This window comes from Mesoplodon mirus (genome assembly GCF_964341445.2).
Source record: "Mesoplodon mirus genome assembly, chromosome: 4".
Classification (NCBI taxonomy): Eukaryota; Metazoa; Chordata; class Mammalia; order Artiodactyla; family Ziphiidae; genus Mesoplodon; species Mesoplodon mirus.
Window position 1 is genome coordinate 55,274,022 of NC_138979.1, and position 21,836 is coordinate 55,295,857.

Here is a 21,836-nt window from a genome sequence, read left to right on the forward strand (position 1 = left end):
CATTATACTATTTTCTCTACTTTATGTGTGTTTAAAGTCTTCCACTGAGGGGGAAAAGAAAGCAGGTGTGAAAAGTACCTTGCACATAGCAGCAGCTCAATAAAGGATTGTTTCTGGAATCTAACAATGAGCAAACTGCACTTTAGAGAGACTAAGTAACTAAACCTAAAGACACACAGGCTTGGCAAACACCAGTCTGCTTCTCAGAGAGTCCTCTGTGTAGGTAGCCCAGTTGGCAGCTATGATAATCACAAAAGCCACTCACTCAAATTGAATTTTTATTCCAAAGACTGTAATGCGTAGAAAGACAACAGCCAAAACTGAAAACAATTTGCTTAACTGGAAATTAGAAGTAGTTCATTTGCAGGAGAGCAAACAGTGGGTGACAGCCTTGGCACTCTGATAAGTTATAACCAAGAAAGCATAAAAATAACCAATGTCCTGATATACAGTGTGGATGTGCAGCATGTACAGCAAATAACAGGAAGAAAGGAAAGGAAAAAAATCCACAGAATCCCCAAATTCAGAAATTAACATTCACTTAACAACACAGTGGTGAAGACTTTTGGTAGCAAAATTTTCACAATTCTTAAAATGGGAATCTTCAAAAGTACTTCTTTAATTTCAAAAGCTAAAAAAACTGAAGAGGGAATAGTTACACTGGCTTAGAAGAGCTGCCGCCTGTCACGAAGATGACAATCAATCAGTCCTAGTTCCAAACACAGTGATAACCGGTGAACCTGACGAACCGAAGAGAGAGGCCGACTGGTGGGCACTGATGTCACTGATTGTACGAACACACTGGATCACTCATCACTAACAGCCAACTCTAACAGCTACTGCTCCTCCTGACTGATGCCAAGGTTGCCTTTCTGCACCTCGAGCTCCTCAGCACTGACCATCGATGGGTCAATAGCCGCATATTTGGTTCCGTGGAATTGCAGCAAATGTATCTGCAGAAATGCAGAATAATTATTTTAAACATCACTGTTGTGTATTAATGGTTCCTAGTTCTAAAATTACAGAGTACTGGGGGAATGGACAAGATAAGGTCAGGGGGTTAAAAGGTACAAACTACTACATATAAAATAAGCTACAAGAAAATATTGTACAGCACAGGGAATATAGCCAATATTTTATAGTAACTTTAAATGTAGTATAATCTATAAAAATGTTGAATCACTATATAGAACACCTGAAACTAATATTGTAAATCAACTATACCTCAATAAAAATAAATATATACACTAAAAAATTAGAGTAATACATACTAATTAGAAAAATTAGAAAACAGAAATGTCCAACAATTTTTAAAAACCACAATTTGGGGACTTCCCTGGCAGTGCAGTAGTTAAGCATCTGACTGCCAATGCAGGGGACATGGGTTCAAGCCCTGGTCCGGGAACATCCCACATGCTGTGGAGCAACTAAGCCCGTGTGCCACAACTACTGTGCCTGTGCTCTAGAGCCCGCAAGCCACAACTACTGAGCCCATGCGCCACAAATACTGAAGCCTGCGTGCCTAGACCCTGTGCTCTGCAACAAGAAAAGCCACCGCAATGAGAAGCCCATGCACTACGATGAAGAGTAGCCCCTGCTTGCTGCAACCAGAGAAAGCCCGCATGCAGCAATGAAGACCCAACACAGGCAAAAACCAAAAAGAAACCAAAACCACAAAACCACAATTTGGGATCTTTGTTCCTCACTTAATATGTAGCCAGTCTTTCCATGTAACTACAAATTGTTATTTACATCTCACCATCCTCTGCTGTTCTAGCACCATAAGGGCTATCTCTGGGAATCAAGTGTTTTTGTATTTATGATCCTCTCCTCAGGATCTGTTGCCACACGTGGACAACAGGATCAAAGAACGTGACTGGCTTTTTAAGGCTCTTGATACTACTTGTCAAATTGCAAAGCAACCATTTCTCACCACTGTTCTAATATCCATTTAGGCAGGTATGAGAAAAAGTGGTGTGTGTTTGTTTGTGTGCATGTGTTTTAATGCATTAAAATTAGACCAAGAAGTCACTTCATAGGATTCAGGTTGACTCCATTTAAGTCTGGTGTCCTGCTCTGGCTGAATTCATTGCGTCCAGGAGCCAAGGTCCCATTGTACCAAACGGCTGCTTCAGTGTGTGAGTTCAGGCCTGTGGTTCTTAGAAAAGGGATAGTGGGCATAGAGTCCCCCAGGTGTCTCTAAATGCTTGAATTCTCCTGTAAGTTACTAATGTAGACCACCTTTATCAAGTCAATGCTTCATTCTTACAGAGAATTCTGTAGTTCTCTTACTCGACCACCACCAAAAAAAAAAAAACTTTATGTTCCAAACCAGACTCTGGGTTCAATGTGCTCTGTGTTCCAACCTAGGACCTACCTGTACATAGAGATTCACCTCTGCACTTCTGCACAGGTATGGGAAATTGCCTCCTGTTTTCAGGTGAGCTCTCCGGGCATTAGGATACAGTTTGTACATTTCTTCTTTAGCTTCAGTTGAAAGTGCACTCTGGTCAAACACCTTTAAAAGAACATGAGGCCCAAACTGTTATTTCAATGTGTTCTTTTCACGTTCAGCAAAGTGCCCCTCCCCCCCGCCCCCCCGCCAAGCATTCCTTTCAAGAGACATGGCTGAACCCTTCTAGAGCCCTCTTGCTCATCCCTGGTGACTCTAACTCCAATGTAAAACATAATACAGATTTTATTGCCAAATGTCTCCTGCATTGTTTAGCGGAAAAAATTCTACCATGAATTTCCTCTGTCCTCAAACATAGTTAACTAAATTAACAGAATATTAATAGCAATTTTTTTTTTTTGGGCTGCGTTGGGTCTTTGTTGCTGTGTGGGCTTTCTCTAGTTGAGGCAAGCGGGAGTTACTCTTTGTTGTGGTGTGTGGCTTCTCATTGCAGTGGCTTCTCTTGTGGAGCACGGGCTCTAGGCACATGGGCTTCAGCAGTTGTGGCCCACGGGCTCAGGAGTTGTGGCGCATGGGCTTAGTTGCTTTGTGTCATGTGGGATCTTCCAGGACCAGGGATCGAACTTATGTCCCCTGCATTGGCAGGCGGATTCTTAACCATTGAGCCACCAGGGAAGTCCCACAAACAATCGTTGAAAATACCAATTTCAAAAAGATCCCGAAACCCCAAAAGAACTTATTATTAATTTAAAAACAGTTATAGGGACTTCCCTAGTGGCGCAGTGGTTAAGAATCCGCCTGCCAATGCAGGGGACATGGGTTCAAGCCCTGGCCTGGGAAGATCCCACATGCCGCAGAGCAACTAAGCCCATGCGCCACAACTACTGAGCCTGTGCTCCGCAACAAGAGAAGCCACCACAATGAGAAGCCCATGCACCGCAAAAAACAGTAGCCCCCACTTGCCACAACTAGGCCCGGGCACAACAATGAAGACTCAGTGCAGCCATGAATAAATAAATTTATTTAAAAAAAGAGAAAAAAGAAATTTTTATTAAAAAAATAAAAAGTTATATAAGTAGCATATGCTCGGTGAAAAAGAATTGAAAAAAAAATTTTATAGTATAAGTCGAGACCCTCTTCTGGGGGAGCCACTGTCATAAGTTTGGAATATATGACTCTAGAATCTTTCAGTACTCGTACAAATTTATGTTTATGCACGTGCAAAAAATTATTCAAAGTAATTTAAAAGAAACAAAAGAACCCATGGAAATAAAAATAGGTGCATCTCCACCTTGCTAAAACTTGTAGACAGTTTTAAGTGACCATGTACCCAAGTGGTGAACACAACTTTGAAAGGGCAAGCAGAGCAAATGCACTGTGAGGACCATATATTTCACTGAGAGTATTGGAAAGCTTGCTCTGTGTCATGGTAAATATTGGAATGTAGGAATTATAGTGGAGAATGATAAGTTATTGTACATGTTTGTAATGGATCATTTCCTGATAAGAATCAGTTCTTAAAAATACCATGTTACTTACATTTAGGAATAAATCCATTATGAGACAGAACAGTTATATGATTAAAATAAAAAGTCAAAGCCACAGTAAGATACCACTTCACATCCACTAGGGTGGCTACTATCAAAAAAAACAGAAAACAACAAGCGCTGGAGAGGATATGGAGAAGTTGGAAACCTTATGCATTGCTAGTGGGAATGTAAAATGGTACAGCCCCTGTGGAAGACGATAAGGCAGTTCCTCAAAAAGTTAAATATAGAATTACCAAATGATTCAGCAATTCTACTTCTAGGTATGCACTACCCAAAAGAATTGAAAGCAGGAACTCAAATGGGTATTTGTACACCAATGTTCACAATAGCCAAAAGGTGGAAACAACTCAAATATCTGTCAGTAGATGAGAAGATAAACAAAAGGTGGTATATGCGTACAATGGAGTATAATTCAACCTTAAAAGGGAATGACACTGTAACATGGATGAACCTTGAAAACATTATGCTAAGTGAAACAAGCCAGATACAAAAGGATAATTATATGATTCCACTTGTATGAGGTACCTAGAATAGGCAAATTCATAGAGAAAAAAAGTAAGATAAAGGTTAGTAGTAGGGACTGGGGGGGAATGGGGAATTATTGTTTAATGGGTACAGAGTTTCAGTTTGGGATGATGGAAAGTTCTGGAGATAACAGTGGCAGTTGGACCACACTGTAAATGTACTTAATGCCACTGCTCTGTACACTTAAAAGTGATTTAAATGGTGAATTTTGTTATGTATATTTCACTACAATTAAAAAATATATAAGAAGCAAGTTTTTGTGTTAGACTTTATGGAATTCTTGATTCTCTGCACTCACGAGGCACCTTCACTTTACTGCCCAGATTTGTAATTTAGGCTAAAGAGCAATCTCTGTTGATGAGAATAGCAAAGCAAACCAAAATGGGTAAGGACTACCATGTTTGTTTAAATTTACTTTGATTTCAATGGTGTTATTCCTGCCAGGAAAAATACAGGATAAGCAATAAAAGATTATTTTGGATTTGATAAAGCTGGGGGGTAAAAAAAAGAAAATCCAAGGCAGTATTTGAAGAGGCACACTGAAAAATCATAAAATTATAAGGTGGATCTTGACATATACATATAGAAAAAGCAAAGCATCTATTTTACTTAAAAGAAAACTTACGTCCATGATGGTTACAGGGATGTCCCGAATTTTATGAGGTTCCACATAAGAATTTTGACAATTCAGGGTAAGTCTTGAAGCCAGTTCACTCTGCCCCAAACTTTCCAGCTGCAGCAAGAAACAAAGGTGAATTTTTTAAAAATTAATTTTGTTTTTCACATTTACATTAAATCCACAGATAATATCTGTGCTTAGAAAGGTGGCATTATGTGTGGTGGGTCCAGTCTGGTCACCACTGAGGAAACACAGTGTATTTGAGACCATAACTGGGCCTTGCAAGTGGTGACATTATTCTGGGCACCTGGCCTTCCACAGCCCTCAACCTGAGCCGACTCTCCCACCAGGTGCCTGTGGGTACCAAGCCAATTCCAGCAGCTCCAAGAGGACAGACAGACATTTAAGTAGAGGCCTCCGAAGAAAAACGTCTATCCCAGTAGTTCCTAAATGCAAGTCCACAGACCTGCTCCGTCACACTTACATGGGGAGGTGAAAGAGGAGGGGTGAAGTGAAAACACAGATTCCCAGCACCCTCGGCCAGGGATTCTAGTTCAACGGTCTGGTGTGAGGCCTTAGAATCTGTATTTTTAAAAGCTCCCCCAAGTGATTCTGATGAATTACTCAGCAGCAGGAATATCTGTCTGGATGTAGTAAAGTTAATATGGAAGAACACTTAACAAATACCTCTAGTACACAGTGAGACACGTATTTCTTCAGGAACCAAGTGGACATGAAAATTCCGAGTACAAGGTGTCCCCACCCCAAGGCCATGATCCTTACTTACCCTGTCCACCATGAAATCAATGGCATCAGCCATCATAGGGTCCACTGGGCCAGATGAAAAGTTTCCAAGAACTATTTTTTTGAGCATAAATGATGGCATCAGCCAAAAGCTGTTAAAAAAAAAAAAAAGACCTGATAATTTAAATTTCCAAGACTACACATAAATGGCAAATATTCATTCAACACTGAAGCTTCATATTAGCTAGGTACTTGGCACCTAGAGATTAAAAAAAAACCTAGTCCCTTCCTTTAAAGAGCTAGTTTTGGGGGCTTCCCTGGTGGCGCAGTGGTTGAGAGTCCGCCTGCCGATGCAGGGGACACGGGTTCGTGCCCCGGTCTGGGAAAATCCCACATGCCGCGGAGCGGCTGGGTCCGTGCGCCATGGCCGCTGAGCCTGCGCATCCGGAGCCTGTGCTCCGCAACGGGAGAGGCCACAGCAGTGAGAAGCCCGCGTACCACAAAAAAAAAATAAATAAATAAAAATAAAATAAAAAAATAAAGAGCTAGTTTTGAAGCATCTAGTTTTTGTATGCATTTTCTCAAGCTCTGAGTTATGGTTTAATATGATCCAACTTTTGGGGGTTTGGAATAATTATAAGCAATATTTCAAAATGCCATTACAGAGGTAGACATTCTGATGATTCCAAGATTTTATTTTCTATTTGGTCTTATTTCCAATGGCTAACCTATTTGCAGTAAAGTGAACACTTACCATATCAACCTTAAGGTTTATATCACCTTTTGATTAAAGATAGATTTCAAAATAGGAAAATCAGAGTTATTATACCTCCTATTGCTACTACTGGGTTCAATTGGGCTAATTCAAAGCAACTCAATCTTTATGTATTTCTATATGTGATCTGTCATTAGTATTTACTCCACTAATTACACTGAGAGCCATTATACAGGATAAACATGAATTTCTCTACCCTATGCTGAAAATGACTTATAAAGGTGTAGACCAGGGACTTCCCTGGTGGTCCAATGGTTAAGACTCCATGCTTCCAATGCAGGGCACGTGGGTTCGATCCCTGGTCAGGGAACTAAGATCCCACAGGCCGCAGCCAAAAAAAAAAAAACAAAAAACCACAAAACACGTGCAGACCACCTTCTGATGCATATTCTCAGTGGGCTTCCCTCACAAGGACCAGACAGCCATCTTTCAGTCACCTTCAGTGATCTTTCTAAGTTCTCTACCCCACAGCTCCTTATCTTCTAAAGGTGATGCTGCCTAGGTGTGCTCTGTAGAGGGTGCATCCTCTTGGCTCTGTTTGCCCCTGCAGCCTCTGTGTGGCACATAGTAAGCACTCAGACATTTGATAAAAAGTAGCTGATATGCAAGAGCACAAACAAAGTGGGGGAAGTCTTGGCTTCTGACAATTAAAACAACATGAAGAATCATCAAAAATAATCAATGACTTAGTGCATCATCTGGACATGAAGTATCTGTGTCTGATGTATACAAGAAATTGCTGCATGAATGCTGAGTAAACAACTGAGAAAATATCAGGAGAAATATTTTAAAAATCAGAGTGAATGTTGAGTAGATGTGAAAACCATGAAAACAATGTTTACCTAGAACATTATGTGAAAACGAATCTGATCACACAGGTAGGTTTAGTTAGTAGGCTGCTTTTTGGGGTAGAGCCTAGCCTTGCTAGGCTTGAAAGAAATATCACGACATCAACTTTAAGGTACCATTAGACATCTATCAAGTTAATTAAAATGATTAAATCAATAAAGGGATGGCTCAGAGGAAACAGGTACCCCACTAGTTGCCCCGCAAAGCATTCCACCATTTCCATCTTTCTAAAAAGCAAACTAACGTTGTAAAAGTGTCAAGATGTGCAGAACATCTGCTGACAGACTAAATGCTCTAATCTCTCCCTTTAGGGGAACATATCTCAAGAAAATAACCCAGAAAGGGAAGGAACAAAAGTAATTTATACAAAGATTTACAGTAGAACATGATGAAAAATTGGGGGAAGCCAAAGGCCTTAAAAAACTATAACAGGACTGTGTACACAAAATACTAAGTGGAGCAAGCAGAACACAGTATCAGTTACATATGCACTAAACTGTAAAGGCATGTGAACGTATAGTAAACAAAGCTAGACAATGATTTAGAGTAATGGAAACAACTGAATTTAGAAGTCTTTCAATTCTTTTCTTTTCCAAAGGTGATTGTTTCTAATTTTAAAAGCCAGGGTGGTTTCAAAAGACACAAGTATATATGGCCTCTCCCTCCCTAATGCATTGAAAAACCAAAAGCCAACATTTTCAAAATTCCACTGAAAATAAAAAAATGTTGGTTGAATGTTTACATTCTTACCTGTTTGCAGTCCATGTTTGGTTAAAGATAGAAGTGTCACTGAAGGAATTGCAGAGGATGAGAGAATGGACTCTGGGAGATTTGTGAGTGTATTCAGCAAACTTCTGGGCCAAAAAGCCTCCCAAAGAAGCCCCAAAGAGATGAACCTAATTGGAAACAAACACAAGGATCCTAAGAACAATGATCAATCTTGAAGTATCAAAAAAAATTGTTTTAATTATCACCAACCACAGAATACAATGTCATCACCAGTCATTAGACTGAAATATTTACAGCAGTTAGAAGTTTAGGAAATATTGTATTTAAATGCAAAGTCTACACCCTGTCAAGAAAAAATACAACTGTGCATATAAATTACACAAGTTAAAAAATATTATTCATAGATTGCATTAGAAAATTAAACTACTTTGTAGTTTCTGTTTAAGAAAACTATGATTTGGTAATTCCACTCCTAGGCAGGTACCCAAGAGAACTGAAAACATCTGTCTACAGAAAAACTTGTATAAGAATGTTCATAGCAACATTACTCATAATAACTAACCAATGGAAACAAACCAAATGACGAATAGATAAATAAAATGTGTTATATCCATACAATGGGATATTATTTGACAATAAAAAGGAATGAAATATTGATATAATCTGCAACATTGATGAACCCTGAAAGTGTTATGCTAAGTGAAAAAAGCCAGTCACAAAAGACCACAAATTACATCATTCCATTTACATAAAATATCCAAAATAGGCAAATCCATAGAAACAGGCTCCAGGGAGGAAGGGTGGGGAGTGACTGCTAAGTATGGGGTTTCTTTTTGGGGTGGAAAAATGTTCAAAAATTGACTGTGGTGATGGTTGTACATACTGTGAATATATTAAAAAACAGTGAATTATACACTTTAAAAGGGTAAACTGTACAGTATGTGAATTCTATCTCAAAAGAGCTGTTATTAAAAAATAAAAGACAACACCAGACTTAACAATGTATCAATAAATGTTGAGTAATTAGTTTCAAGGGACTCACTTTATCCAACTGTAAATGGTCTAAAAGTTTTCTGAATCCATCACAGAATTCAAGATGGTCCCAATAAACTGGATACTGCAACTAGAATAATAACAATAAATTTAAAATTTATTTTAAAAACTGTAGAGGTAAAATACAACTCATATATATCTGAAAAATTTAGGAATTTCATTATAGCATTTCTCATTTGCTTAATCTCTGCTCCTTATTCAAAATATGGAAAATAAGCTCTCATCTTATCCTAAACTTCAAAATTCACATTTTATCTAATAGAACAATTTAACAAATAAAAATAAAAAAGCACACTTTAGTGATATTATGTACACAACAATTTTAATTCACATCAATTTCCTTTCCAAATAGCTAAGAAACTCTGAGGTTCAAAGATGAACAGAGCAGAACCCATTCAAATAAAGAAATTCTGTTTTCCCTTTAAACCAATTTCGTTCTGAATTATGGCTCAGGAGAACAAGAAATAAAATCTGTTCTAAGGACAGTTTCCTCTCTTTTTGGTAGCATTTCTTTAAGGCAGTATTCAATAAAATTGTTCCTCTACTTTTAATGACTTAGTCATTCTATCTGATTTCTTGTAGTACTTTTGTTTGTGACCAAAAATTTCAGATGCTTGACCCTAAGTAGCCTATTAATGTTGACAATAATGAAGAAAAAGAAACACAAGTCATTAATTCCTTTCTAGGAGACTCAGGCTTGTCACCTAAGAGTTCCCCTCTCTTTAATACATGTAAAACCCATCTTAAAGGCTTGCTGTTTTAAGCACTTAGATTCATTTTGCCATTGACAAATCACTGGGATAGATACTGCCATGTAAATTATGGGATAATTTCAGATATGATGTAATATGTTACTTTTACTATTAAAATCCCACTTGTGGATAGAATTCCACTTTTCTGATGCAGGATGGAGAACAGACTCTCCCTAGCTGCAAATTTGAGAATTTGAGTCAGATGAAAGCCTAAAAGAAAGGAGATGACATTTTTATGAACCCTTTAATTTAAAAATGTCTGTGCCTTACAGAGTGTAGCAGAGCTGAGGTGTCAAGCACAGCCATTTCACACTAGAAACTCTGGCTTGAAGTACCAGGTGGAAAGCCTCTGCATGCAGGACTCTATGAGCAAGTGAGACTGGAAGCACAAAGGGAAAAAAGAAAGCTGGAGACAAGATGGTGTAGAAGGTCTTGAGCTCACCTCCTCTCATGAAAACACCAAAATCACAACTAACTGCTGACAAAAAACACTTGAGCCTACCAAAAAAGATGTTCTATACCCAAAGACAAAGAAGCCATAATGAGACGCCCGAGGAACAGAGACCACAAACACAGAAAATTAGACAAAATGAGATGCAGAGAAATATATTCCACATGAAAGAACAAGACAAAACCCCAGAAGAACAACTAAGTGAAGTGGGGATAGGCAAGCTACCTGAAAAAGAATTCAGAGTAATGATAGTAAAGATCTCAGTAAAAGAATGGAGGCACAGATCGAGAAGATACAAGAAATGTTTAAGAAAGAGCTGGGAGGGGGAAGATGGCAGAAGAGTAAGACGCGGAGATCACCTTCCTCCCCACAGATACATCAGAAATACATCTACACGTGGAACAACTACAGAACACCTACTGAATGCTGGCAGAAGACCTCAGACTTCCCAAAAGGCAAGAAACTCCCCACGTACCTGGGTAGGGCAAAAGAAAAAAGAATAAACAGAGACAAAAGAATAGGGACGGGACCTGCACCAGTGGGAGGGAGCCGTGAAGGAGGAAAGGTTTCCACACACTAGAAGCCCCTTCGCGGGTGGAGACTGCGGGTGGCGGAGGGGGGGAGCTTCGGGGCCGCGGAGGAGAGAGCAGCAACAGGGGTGCAGAGGGCAAAGCAGAGAGATTTTCGAACAGAGGATCGGTGCCGACCAGCACTCACCAGCCCGAGAGGCTTGTCTGCTCACCCAACGGGGTGGGTGGGGCTGGGAGCTGAGGCTCAGGCTTTGGTGGGAGCACAGGGAGAGGACTGGGATTGGCGGCGTGAACACAGCCTGAAGGGGTTACTGCACCACAGCTAGCCGGAAGGGAGTCAGGGAAAAAGCCTGGACCTGCCGAAGAGGCAAGAGACTTTTTCTTCCCTCTTTGTTTCCTGGTGCGCGAGGAGAGGGGTTTAAGAGCACTGCTTAAAGGAGCTCCAGAGACCGGCGCGAGCCGCAGCTAACAGTGCGGACCCCAGAGACGGGCATGGGACGCTGGGGCTGCTGCTGCCGGCGCCTGTTTGCGAGCACAGGTCACTCTCCACACCTCCCTTCCAGGGAGCCTGTGCAGCCTACCACTGCCACGGTCCCGGGATCCAGGGACAAGTTCCCCGGGAGAAAGCACGGCACACCTCAGGCTGGTGCAACGTCACGCTGGCTTCTGCCGCCACAAGCTCGCCCCGCACTCCGTACCCCTCCCTCCTCCCCGGCCTGAGTGAACCAGAGACCCGAAGCAGCTGCTCCTTTAACCCCGTCCTGTCTGAGCGAAGAACGGACGCCCTCCAGCGACCTACACGCAGAGGTGGGGCCAAATCCAAAGCTGAGCCCCGGGAGCTGTGCAAACAAAGAAGAGGGAAATCTCTCCCAGCAGCCTCAGGAGCAGCGGATTAAATCTCCACAATCAACGTGGTGTACCCTGCATCTGTGGAATACCTGAATGGATAATGAATCATCCCAAATTGAGGAGGTGGACTTTGAGAGCAAGATTTCTGATTTTTTCCCCTTTTCCTCTTTTTGTGAGTGTGTATGTGTATGCTTCTGTGTGAGATTTTGTCTGTATAGCTCTGAGTCCACCATTTGTCCTAGGGTTCTATCTGTCCGTTTTTTTTTCTTTAAAAAAATTTTTTTTTCTCAATAATTATTTCTTATTTTAATAACTTTTATTTTATCTTACTTTATTTTATTTTATGCTGTTTCTTTCTTTCTTTCTCTCTCTCCCTCTCTCTCTCTCTCTACCTCTCTCCCTCTCTCCCTCTCTCCCTCCCTCCCTCCCTCTCTCTCTCTCTCTTTCTTTCTACTTTTTCTCCCTTTTATTCTGACCCATGTGGTTGAAAGGTTCTTGGTGCTGCAGCCAAGAGTCAGTGCTGTGCCAATGAGGTGGGAGAGCCAACTTCAGGACACTGATCCACAAGAGACCTCCCAGCTCCACATAATATCAAACGGCGAAAATCTCCCAGAGATCTCCATCTCAACACCAGCACCCAGCTTCACTCAACGACCAGCAAGCTACAGTGCTGGACACCTATGCCAAACAACTAGTAAGACAGGAACACAACCCCACCCATTAGCAGAGATGTTGCCTAAAATCATAATAAGTCCACAGACACCCCAAAACACACCACCAGACGTGGACCTGCCCACCAGAAAGACAAGATCCAGCCTCATCCACCAGAACACAGGCACTAGTCCCTTCCACAAGGAAGCCTACACAACCCACAGAACCAACTTTAGCCACTGGGGACAGACACCAAAAACAATGGGAACCTGCAGCCTGCAAAAAGGAGACCTCAAACACAGTAAGATAAGCAAAATGAGAAGACAGAAAAACACACAGCAGATGAAGGAGCAAGATAAAAACCCACCAGACCTAACAAATGAAGAGGAAATAGGCAGTCTACCTGAAAAAGAATTCAGAATAATGATAGTAAAGATGATCCAAAATCTTGGAAATAGAATAGAGAAAATGCAAGAAACGTTTAACAAGGATGTAGAAGAACTAAAGATGAAACAAGCAATGATGAACACACAATAAATGAAATTAAAAATACTCTAGATGGGATCAATAGCAGAATAACTGAGGCAAAAGAACGGATAAGTGACCTGGAAGATAAAATAGTGGAAATAACTACTGCAGAGCAGAATAAAGAAAAAAGAATGAAAAGCACTGAGGACAGTCTCAGAGACCTCTGGGACAACATTAAATGTACCAACATTCAAATTATAGGGGTTCCAGAAGAAGAAGAGAAAAAGAAAGGGACTGAGAAAATACTTGAAGAGATTATAGTTGAAAACTTCCCTAATATGGGAAAGGAAATAGTTAATCAAGTCCAGAAAGCACAGAGAGTTCCATACAGGATAAATCCAAGGAGAAACATGCCAAGACACATATTAATCAAACTGTCAAAAATTAAATACAAAGAAAACATATTAAAAGCAGCAAGGGAAAAACAACAAATAACACACAAGGGAATCCCCATAAGGTTAACAGCTGATCTTTCAGCAGAAACTCTGCAAACCAAAAGGGACTGGCAGGACATATTTGAAGTGATGAAGGAGAAAAACCTACAACCAAGATTACTCTATCCAGCAAGGATCTCATTCAGCTTTGATGGAGAAATTAAAACCTTTACAGACAAGCAAAAGCTGAGAGAATTCAGCACCACCAAACCAGCTTTACAACAAATGCTAAAGGAACTTCTCTAGGCAAGAAACACAAGAGAAGGAAAAGACCTACAATAACAAACCCAAAACAATTAAGAAAATGGGAATAGGGCTTCCATGGTGGCAGAGTGGTTGAGAGTCCACCTGCCGATGCAGGGGCACAGGTTCGTGCCCCGGTCCGGGAAGATCCCACATGCCGCGGAGCGGCTGGGCCCGTGAGCCATGGCTGCTGGGCCTGCGCGTCCGGAGCCTGTGCTCCGCAACGGGAGAGGCCACAACAGTGAGAGGCCCGCGTACCACAAAAAAAAAAAAAAAAAAAAAAAAAAGAAAATGGGAATAGGAACATACATATCGATAATTACCTTAAATGTAAATGGATTAAATGCTCCCACCAAAAGACACAGACTGGCTGAATGGATACAAAAATAAGACCCATATATATGCTGTCTACAAGAGACCCACTTCAGACCTAGAGACACATACAGACTGAAGGAAGGGGATGGAAAAAGATATTCCATGCAAATGGAAACCAAAAGAAAGCTGGAGTAGCAATTCTCATATCAGACAAAATAGACTTTAAAATAAAGACTCTTAGAAAAGACAAAGAAGGACACTACATAATGATCAAGGGATCGATCCAGGAAGAAGATATAACAATTGTAAATAATTATGCACCAAACATAGGAGCGCCTAAATACATAAAGCAAATACTAACAGCCATAAAAGGGGAAATCGACAGTAACACATTCATAGTAGGGGACTTTAACACCCCACTTTCACCAATGGACAGATCACCCAAAATGAAAGTAAATAAGGAAACATAAGCTTTAAATGATACATTAAACAAGATGGACTTAATTGATATCTATAGGACATTTCATCCAAAAACAACAGAATACACATTTTTCTCAAGTGCTCATGGAACATTCTCCAGGATAGATCGTATCTTGGGTCACAAATCAAGCCTTGGTAAATTTAAGAAAATTGAAATTGTATCAAGTATCTTTTCCGACCACAATGCTATGAGATTAGACATCAATTACAGGAAAAGATCTGTAAAAAATACAAACACATGGAGGCTAAACAATACACTACTTAATAACGAAGTGATCACTGGAGAAATCAAAGAGGAAATTAAAAAATACCTAGAAACAAATGACAATGGAGACACGACGACCCAAAACCTATGGGATGCAGCAAAAGCAGTTCTAAGGGGGAAGTGTATAGCAATAGAATCCCACCTTAAGAAACAGGAAACATCTCGAGTAAACAACCTGACCCTGCACCTAAAGCAATTAGAGAAAGAAGAACAAAAAACCCCCAAAGTTAGCAGAAGGAAAGAAATCATAAAGATCAGATCAGAAATAAATGAAAAAGAAATGAAGGAAACGATAGCAAAGATCAATAAAACTAAAAGCTGGTTCTTTGAGAAGATAAACAATAACTGATAATCCATTAGCCAGACTCATCAAGAAAAAAAGGGAGAAGACTCAAATCAATAGAATTAGAAATGAAAAAGGAGAAGTAACAACTGACACTGCAGAAATACAAAAGATCGTGAGAGATTACTACAAGCAACTCTATGCCAATAAAATGGACAACCTGGAAGACATGGACAAATTCTCAGAAATGCACAATCTGCCAAGACTGAATCAGGAAGAAAATATGAATAGACCAATCACAAGCACTGAAATTGAAACTGTGATTAAAAATCTTCCAACAAACAAAAGCCCAGGACCAGATGGCTTCACAGGTGAATTCTATCAAACATTTAGAGAAGAGCTAACACCTGTCCTTCTCAAACTCTTCCAAATAATTTCAGAGGAAGGAACACTCACAAACTCATTCTACGAGGCCACCATCACCTTGATACCAAAACCAGGCAAGGATGTCACAAAGAAAGAAAACTACAGGCCAATATCACTGATGAACATACATGCAAAAATCGTCAACAAAATACTAGCAAACAGAATCCAACAGCACATTAAAAGGATCATACACCATGATCAAGTGGGGTTTATTCCAGGAATGCAAGGATTCTTCAATATACGCAAATCAATCAATGTGATACACCATATTAACAAATTGAAGGAGAAAAACCATATGATCATCTCAATAGATGCAGAGAAAGCTTTCGACAAAATTCAACACCCATTTATTTTTAATAAAAACCCTGCAGAAAGTAGGCATAGAGGGAACTTTCCTCAACATAATAAAGGCCATATATGACAAACCCACAGCCAACATCGTCCTAAATGGTGAAAAACTGAAAGCATTTCCACTAAGATCAGGAACAAGACAAGGTTGCCCACTCTCACCACTCCTATTCAACATAGTTTTGGAAGTTTTAGTCACAGCAATCAGAGAAGAAAAGGAAATAAAAGGAATCCAAGTCAGAAAAGAAGAAGTAAAGCTGTCACTGTTTGCAGATGACATGATACTATACATAGAGAATCCTAAAGATGCTACCAGAAAACTACTAGAGCTAATCAATGAATTTGGTAAAGTAGCAGGATACAAAATTAATGCACAGAAATCTCTGGCATTCCTATACACTAATGATAAAAAATCTGAAAGTGAAACCAAGAAAACACTCCCATTTACCACTGCAACAAAAAGAATAAAATACCTAGGAATAAACCTTCCTAAGGAGACAAAAGACCTGTATGCAGAAAATTATAAGACACTGATGAAAGAAATTAATGATGATACAAATAGATGGAGAGATATATACCATGTTCTTCGATTGGAAGAATTAACATTGTGAAAATGACTCTACTACCCAAAGCAATCTACAGATTCAGTGCAATCCCTATCAAACTACCACTGGCATTTTTCACAGAACTAGAACAAAAAATTTCACAATTTATATGGAAACACAAAAGACCCCGAATAGCCAAAGCAATCTTGAGAACGAAAAACAGAGCTGGAGGAATCAGGCTCCCTGACTTCAGACTATACTACTAAGCTACAGTAATCAAGATAGTATGGTACTGGCACAAAAAGAGAAAGATAGATCAATGGAACAGGATAGAAAGCCCAGAGATAAACCCACGCACATATGGTCACCTTATCTTTGATAAAGGAGGCAGGAATGTACAGTGGAGAAAGGACAGCCTCTTCAATAAGTGGTGCTGGAAAAACTGGACAGGGACATGTAAAAGTATGAGACTAGATCACTCCCTAACACCATACACAAAAATAAGCTCAAAATGGATTAAAGACCTAAATGTAAGGCCAGAAACTATCAAACTCTTAGAGGAGAACATAGGCAGAACACTATGACATAAATCACAGCAAGATCCTTTTGGACCCACCTCCTAGAGAAATGGAAATAAAAACAAAGATAAACAAATGGGACCTAATGAAACTTCAAAGCTTTTGCACAGCAAAGGAAACCATAAACAAGACCAAAAGACAACCCTCAGAATGGGAGAAAATATTTGCAAATGAAGCAACTGACAAAGGATTAATTTCCAAAATTTATAAACAGCTCATGCAGCTCAATAGCAAAAAAACAAACAACCCAATCCAAAAATGGGCAGAAGACTTAAATAGGCATTTCTCCAAAGAAGATATACAGACTGCCAACAAACACATGAAAGAATGCTCAACATCATTAATCATCAGAGAAATGCAAATCAAAACTACAATGAGATATCATCTCACACCAGTCAGAATGGCCATCATCAAGAAATCTAGAAACAATAAATGCTGGAGAGGGTGTGGAGAAAAGGGAACACTCTTGCACTGCTGGTGGGAATGTGAATTGGTACAGCCACTATGGAGAACAGTATGGAGGTTCCTTAAAAAACTACAAATAGAACTACCATATGACCCAGCAATCCCACTACTAGGCATATACCCTGAAAAAACCATAATTCAAAAAGAGACATGTACCAAAATGTTCATTGCAGCTCTATTCACAATAGCCCGGAGCTGGAAACAACCTAAGTGTCCATCATCGGATGAATGGATAAAGAAGATGTGGCACATATATACAATGGAATATTACTCAGCCATAAAAAGAAACGAAACTGAGCTATTTGTAATGAGGTGGCTAGACCTAGAGTCTGTCATACAGAGTGAAGTAAGTCAGAAAGAGAAAGACAAATACCGTATGCTAACACACATATACGGAATTTAAAAAAAAAAAAAATGGCATGAAGAACCTAGGGGTAAAACGGGAATAAAGACACAGACCTACTTGAGAATGGACTTGAGGATATGGGGAGGGGGAAGGGTAAGCTGTGACAAAGCGAAAGAGAGGCATGGACATATATACACTACCAAACGTGGGGTAGATAGATGGTGGGAAGCGGCCGCATGGCACAGGGAGATCAGCTCGGTGCTTTGTGACCGCCTGGAGGGGTGGGATGGGGAGGGTGGGAGGGAGGGAGATGCATGAGGGAAGGGATGTGGGAACAGATGTATGTGTATGACTGATTCACTTTGTTATAAAGCAGAAACTAATAAAAAATTAAAAAAAAAAAATGGGACCTAATGAAACTTCAAAGCTTTTGTACAGCAAAGGAAACCATAAACAAGACCAAAAGACAACCCTCAGAATGGGAGAAAATATTTGCAAATGAAGCAACTGACAAAGGATTCATCTCCAAAATTTATAAGCAGCTCATGCAGCTCAATAGCAAAAAAACAAACAAGCCAATCCAAAAATGGGCAGAATACTTAAATAGGCATTTCTCCAAAGAAGATATACAGACTGCCAACAAACACATGAAAGAATGCTCAACATCATTAATCATTAGAGAAATGCAAATCAAAACTACAATGAGATATCATCTCACACCAATCAGAATGGCCATCATCAAAAAATCTACAAACAGTAAATGCTGGAGAGGGTGTGGAGAAAAGGGAACCCTCTTGCACTGCTGGTGGGAATGTGAAGTGGTACAGCCACTATGGAGAACAGTATAGAGGTTCCTTAAAAAACTACAAATAGAACTACCATATGACCCAGCAATCCCACTACTGGGCATATACCCTGAGAAAACCATAATTCAAAAAGAGTCATGTAGCAAAATGTTCATTGCAGCTCTATTTACAATAGCCCAGAGATGGAAACAACCTAAGTGTCCATTGTCGGATGAATGGATAAAGAAGATGTGGTACATGTATACAGTGGAATATTACTCAGCCATAAAAAGAAACGAAACTGAGCTATTTGTAATGAGGTGGATGGACCTAGAGTCTGTCATACAGAGTGAAGTAAGTCAGAAAGAGAAAGACAAATACCGTATGCTAACACATATATATGGAATTTGAGAAAAAAAATGTCATGAAGAACCTAGGGGTAAGACAGGAAGAAAGACACAGACCTACTAGAGAATGGACTTGAGGATATGGGGAGGGGGAAGGGTAAGCTGGGACAAAGTGAGAGAGTGGCATGGACATATATATACTACCAAACGTAAAATAGATAGCTAGTGGGAAGCAGCTGCAGAGCACAGGGAGACCAGCTCGGTGCTTTGTGACCACCTAGAAGGGTGGGATAGGGAGGGTGGGAGGGAGGCAGACGCAAGAGGGAAGAGACATGGGAACACATGTATATGTATAACTGATTCACTTTCTTATAAAGCAGAAACCAACACACCATTGTAAAGCAATTATACTCCAATAAAGATGTAGAAAAAAAAAAACAAAGAGCGAGAAGCTTTAAAGAACAAACAGAGATGAACAATACAACTGAAATGAAAAATAGAATAGAAGGAATTGATAGCAGAATAAATGAGAGAAAAGAACGAATAAGTGAGTTGTAAGACAGGTTGGTGGAAATCACTGCTGCAGAACAGAATAAAGAAAAAAGAATGAGGGGGCTTCCCTAGTGGCACAGTGGTTGGGAGTCCGCCTGCCAGTGCAGGGGACGCGGGTTCGTGCCCTGGTCTGGGAGGATCCCACATGCCGCAGAGCGGCTGGGCCCGGGAGCCATGGCCGCTGAGCCTGCGCGTCCGGAGCCTGTGCTCTGCAACGGGAGAGGCCACAACAGTGAGAGGCCCGTGTACCGCCAAAAAAAAAAAAAAAAAAAAAAAGAAAATAGAATGAAAAGAAATGAGGACAGTCTGAGAGAACTCTGGGACAACATTAAATGAACCAACATTCACATTATAGGGGTCCCAGAAGAAGAGGGAGAGAAAGGGCCTGAAAAAATATTTGCAGAGATAATAGCCAAAAACTTCCCTAACATGGGAAAGGAAACACTCAAGTCCAGAGAGTTCCATATAGGATAAACCCAAGGAGGAACACACCAAGAAATATATTAATCAAATTTATAAAAATTAAAGACAAAGAGAAGATATTAAAAGCAACAAATCATATACAAGGACTCCCCATACAGTTATCAGCTGATTTTACAGCAGAAACTCTGCAGACCTGAAGGGAGTGGCACAATATATTTAAAGTGATGCAGCCAAGAATACTCTACCCAGCAAGGCTCTCACTCAGATTCGACAGAGAAATCAAAAGCTTAATGGACAAGCAAAAGCTAAGAGAATTCAGCACCACCAAACCTGCTTTACAACAAATGCTAAAAGGAACTTCTCTAGATGGAAAAGAAAGGCCACAACTAAAAACAAGAAAATTACAAATGGGAAAGCTGACCAGTAAAGGCAAACATACAGTAAAGGTAGGAAATCATCCACACACAAATATGATATGAAAACCAGCAATCATGGGACTTCCCTGGTGGTCCAGTGGGTAAGACTCTGTGTTTCCAATGTAGGAGGCCCGGGTTCGATCCCTAGTGGGTGAACCAGATCCCACATGCATGCCACAACTAAGAGTCCGCATGCTGCAACTAAGAAGTCTGCATGCTGCAACTAAGAAGTCCGCATGCCGCAACTAAAAGATCCCACATGCTGCAACAAAGATCCCGCGTGCTGCCACTAAGACTCAGCGCAGCCAAAATAAATAAATAAATAAACAAATAGATAGATAGATAACACCAGCAATCGTGAGAAGAGAGTACAAATGCAGGATGTTAGAAATGCATTTGAAATTAAGAGACCAGCACTTAAAACAATCTTGTATATATAGACTGCTATAACAAAACCTCATGGTAACTGCAAACCAAAAATCTACAATAGATACACACACAAAAAAGCAGCAGCAATCCAAACAAAACACTAAAGAGGGCTTCCCTGGTGGCGCAGTGGTCGAGTCCGCCTGCCGATGCAGGGGACACGGGTTCGTGCCCCGGTCCGGGAGGATCCCACATGTTGTGGAGCAGCTGGGTCCGTGAGCCATGGCCACTGAGCCTGTGCATCCGGAGCCTGTGCCCCGCAATGGGAGAGGCCACAACAGTGGGAGGCCCGCGTACCGCAAAAAAAAAAAAAAAAAAAAGAAACCACTAAAGATAGGCATCAAATCACAAGCGAAGAGAACAAAAGAGGAAGGGAAGAAAAAAGATGTACAAAACAAATCCAAAACAATTAACAAAACAGCAATAAGAGCATACATATTGATAATTACCTTAAATGTAAATGGATTAAATGCTCCAACCAAAAGACACAGACTGGCTGAATGGATACAAAAACAAGACCCGTATATATGCTGTCTACAAGAGACCCACTTCAGACATAGGGACACATACAGACTGAAAGTGAGGGGATGGAAAAACGTATTCCATGCAAATGGAAATCAAAAGAAAGCTTGAGTAGCAATTCTCATATCAGACAAAATAGACTTTAAAATAAAGACTGTTATAAGAGACAAAGAAGGATACTGCATAATGATCAAGGGATCAATCCAAGAAAAAGATATAATTGTAAATATACATGCACCCAAGATAGGAGCACCTCAATATATAGGCAAATGCTAACAGACATAAAAGGAGAAATCAACAGTAACACAATAATAGTGGGGGACTTTAACACCCCACTTACATCAGTGGACAGAACATCCATACAGAAAATCAAATAAGGAAACACAAGGCTTAAATGACACATTAGAGCAAATGAACTTAATTGATATTTATAGAACATTCCATCTGAAAGCAGAATATACATTCTTCTCAAGTGCACATGGCCCATTCTCCAGGACAGATTACATGCTGGGCCACAAAGCAAGCCTTGGTAAATTTAAGAAAACTAAAATCATATCAAGCATCTTTTCCAACCACAATGCTATGAGATTAGAAATCAACTACAAGAAAAAAAACTGAA

General features: G+C 40.1%; 1 protein-coding gene across 3 annotated transcripts in view; it reads right to left on the reverse strand.

The window, feature by feature from the left end:
- Nucleotides 1-265: 265 nt before the first annotated feature.
- SPG21 (SPG21 abhydrolase domain containing, maspardin) overlaps nt 266-21,836 on the reverse strand; it is a 39,826-nt gene continuing 18,255 nt past the window's right edge. For all 3 annotated transcript variants that reach the window (XM_082618070.1, XM_082618068.1, XM_082618069.1), the window contains exons 4-9: nt 9,247-9,327; nt 8,226-8,371; nt 5,895-6,003; nt 5,114-5,221; nt 2,378-2,518; nt 266-953 (exon numbers count right to left, since the gene is read on the reverse strand). In XM_082618070.1, coding sequence (XP_082474196.1) covers nt 837-953; nt 2,378-2,518; nt 5,114-5,221; nt 5,895-6,003; nt 8,226-8,371; nt 9,247-9,327 — 702 coding nt within the window. In that variant the 3' untranslated portion in view covers nt 266-836. The remainder of the gene's footprint in view (nt 954-2,377; nt 2,519-5,113; nt 5,222-5,894; nt 6,004-8,225; nt 8,372-9,246; nt 9,328-21,836) is intronic.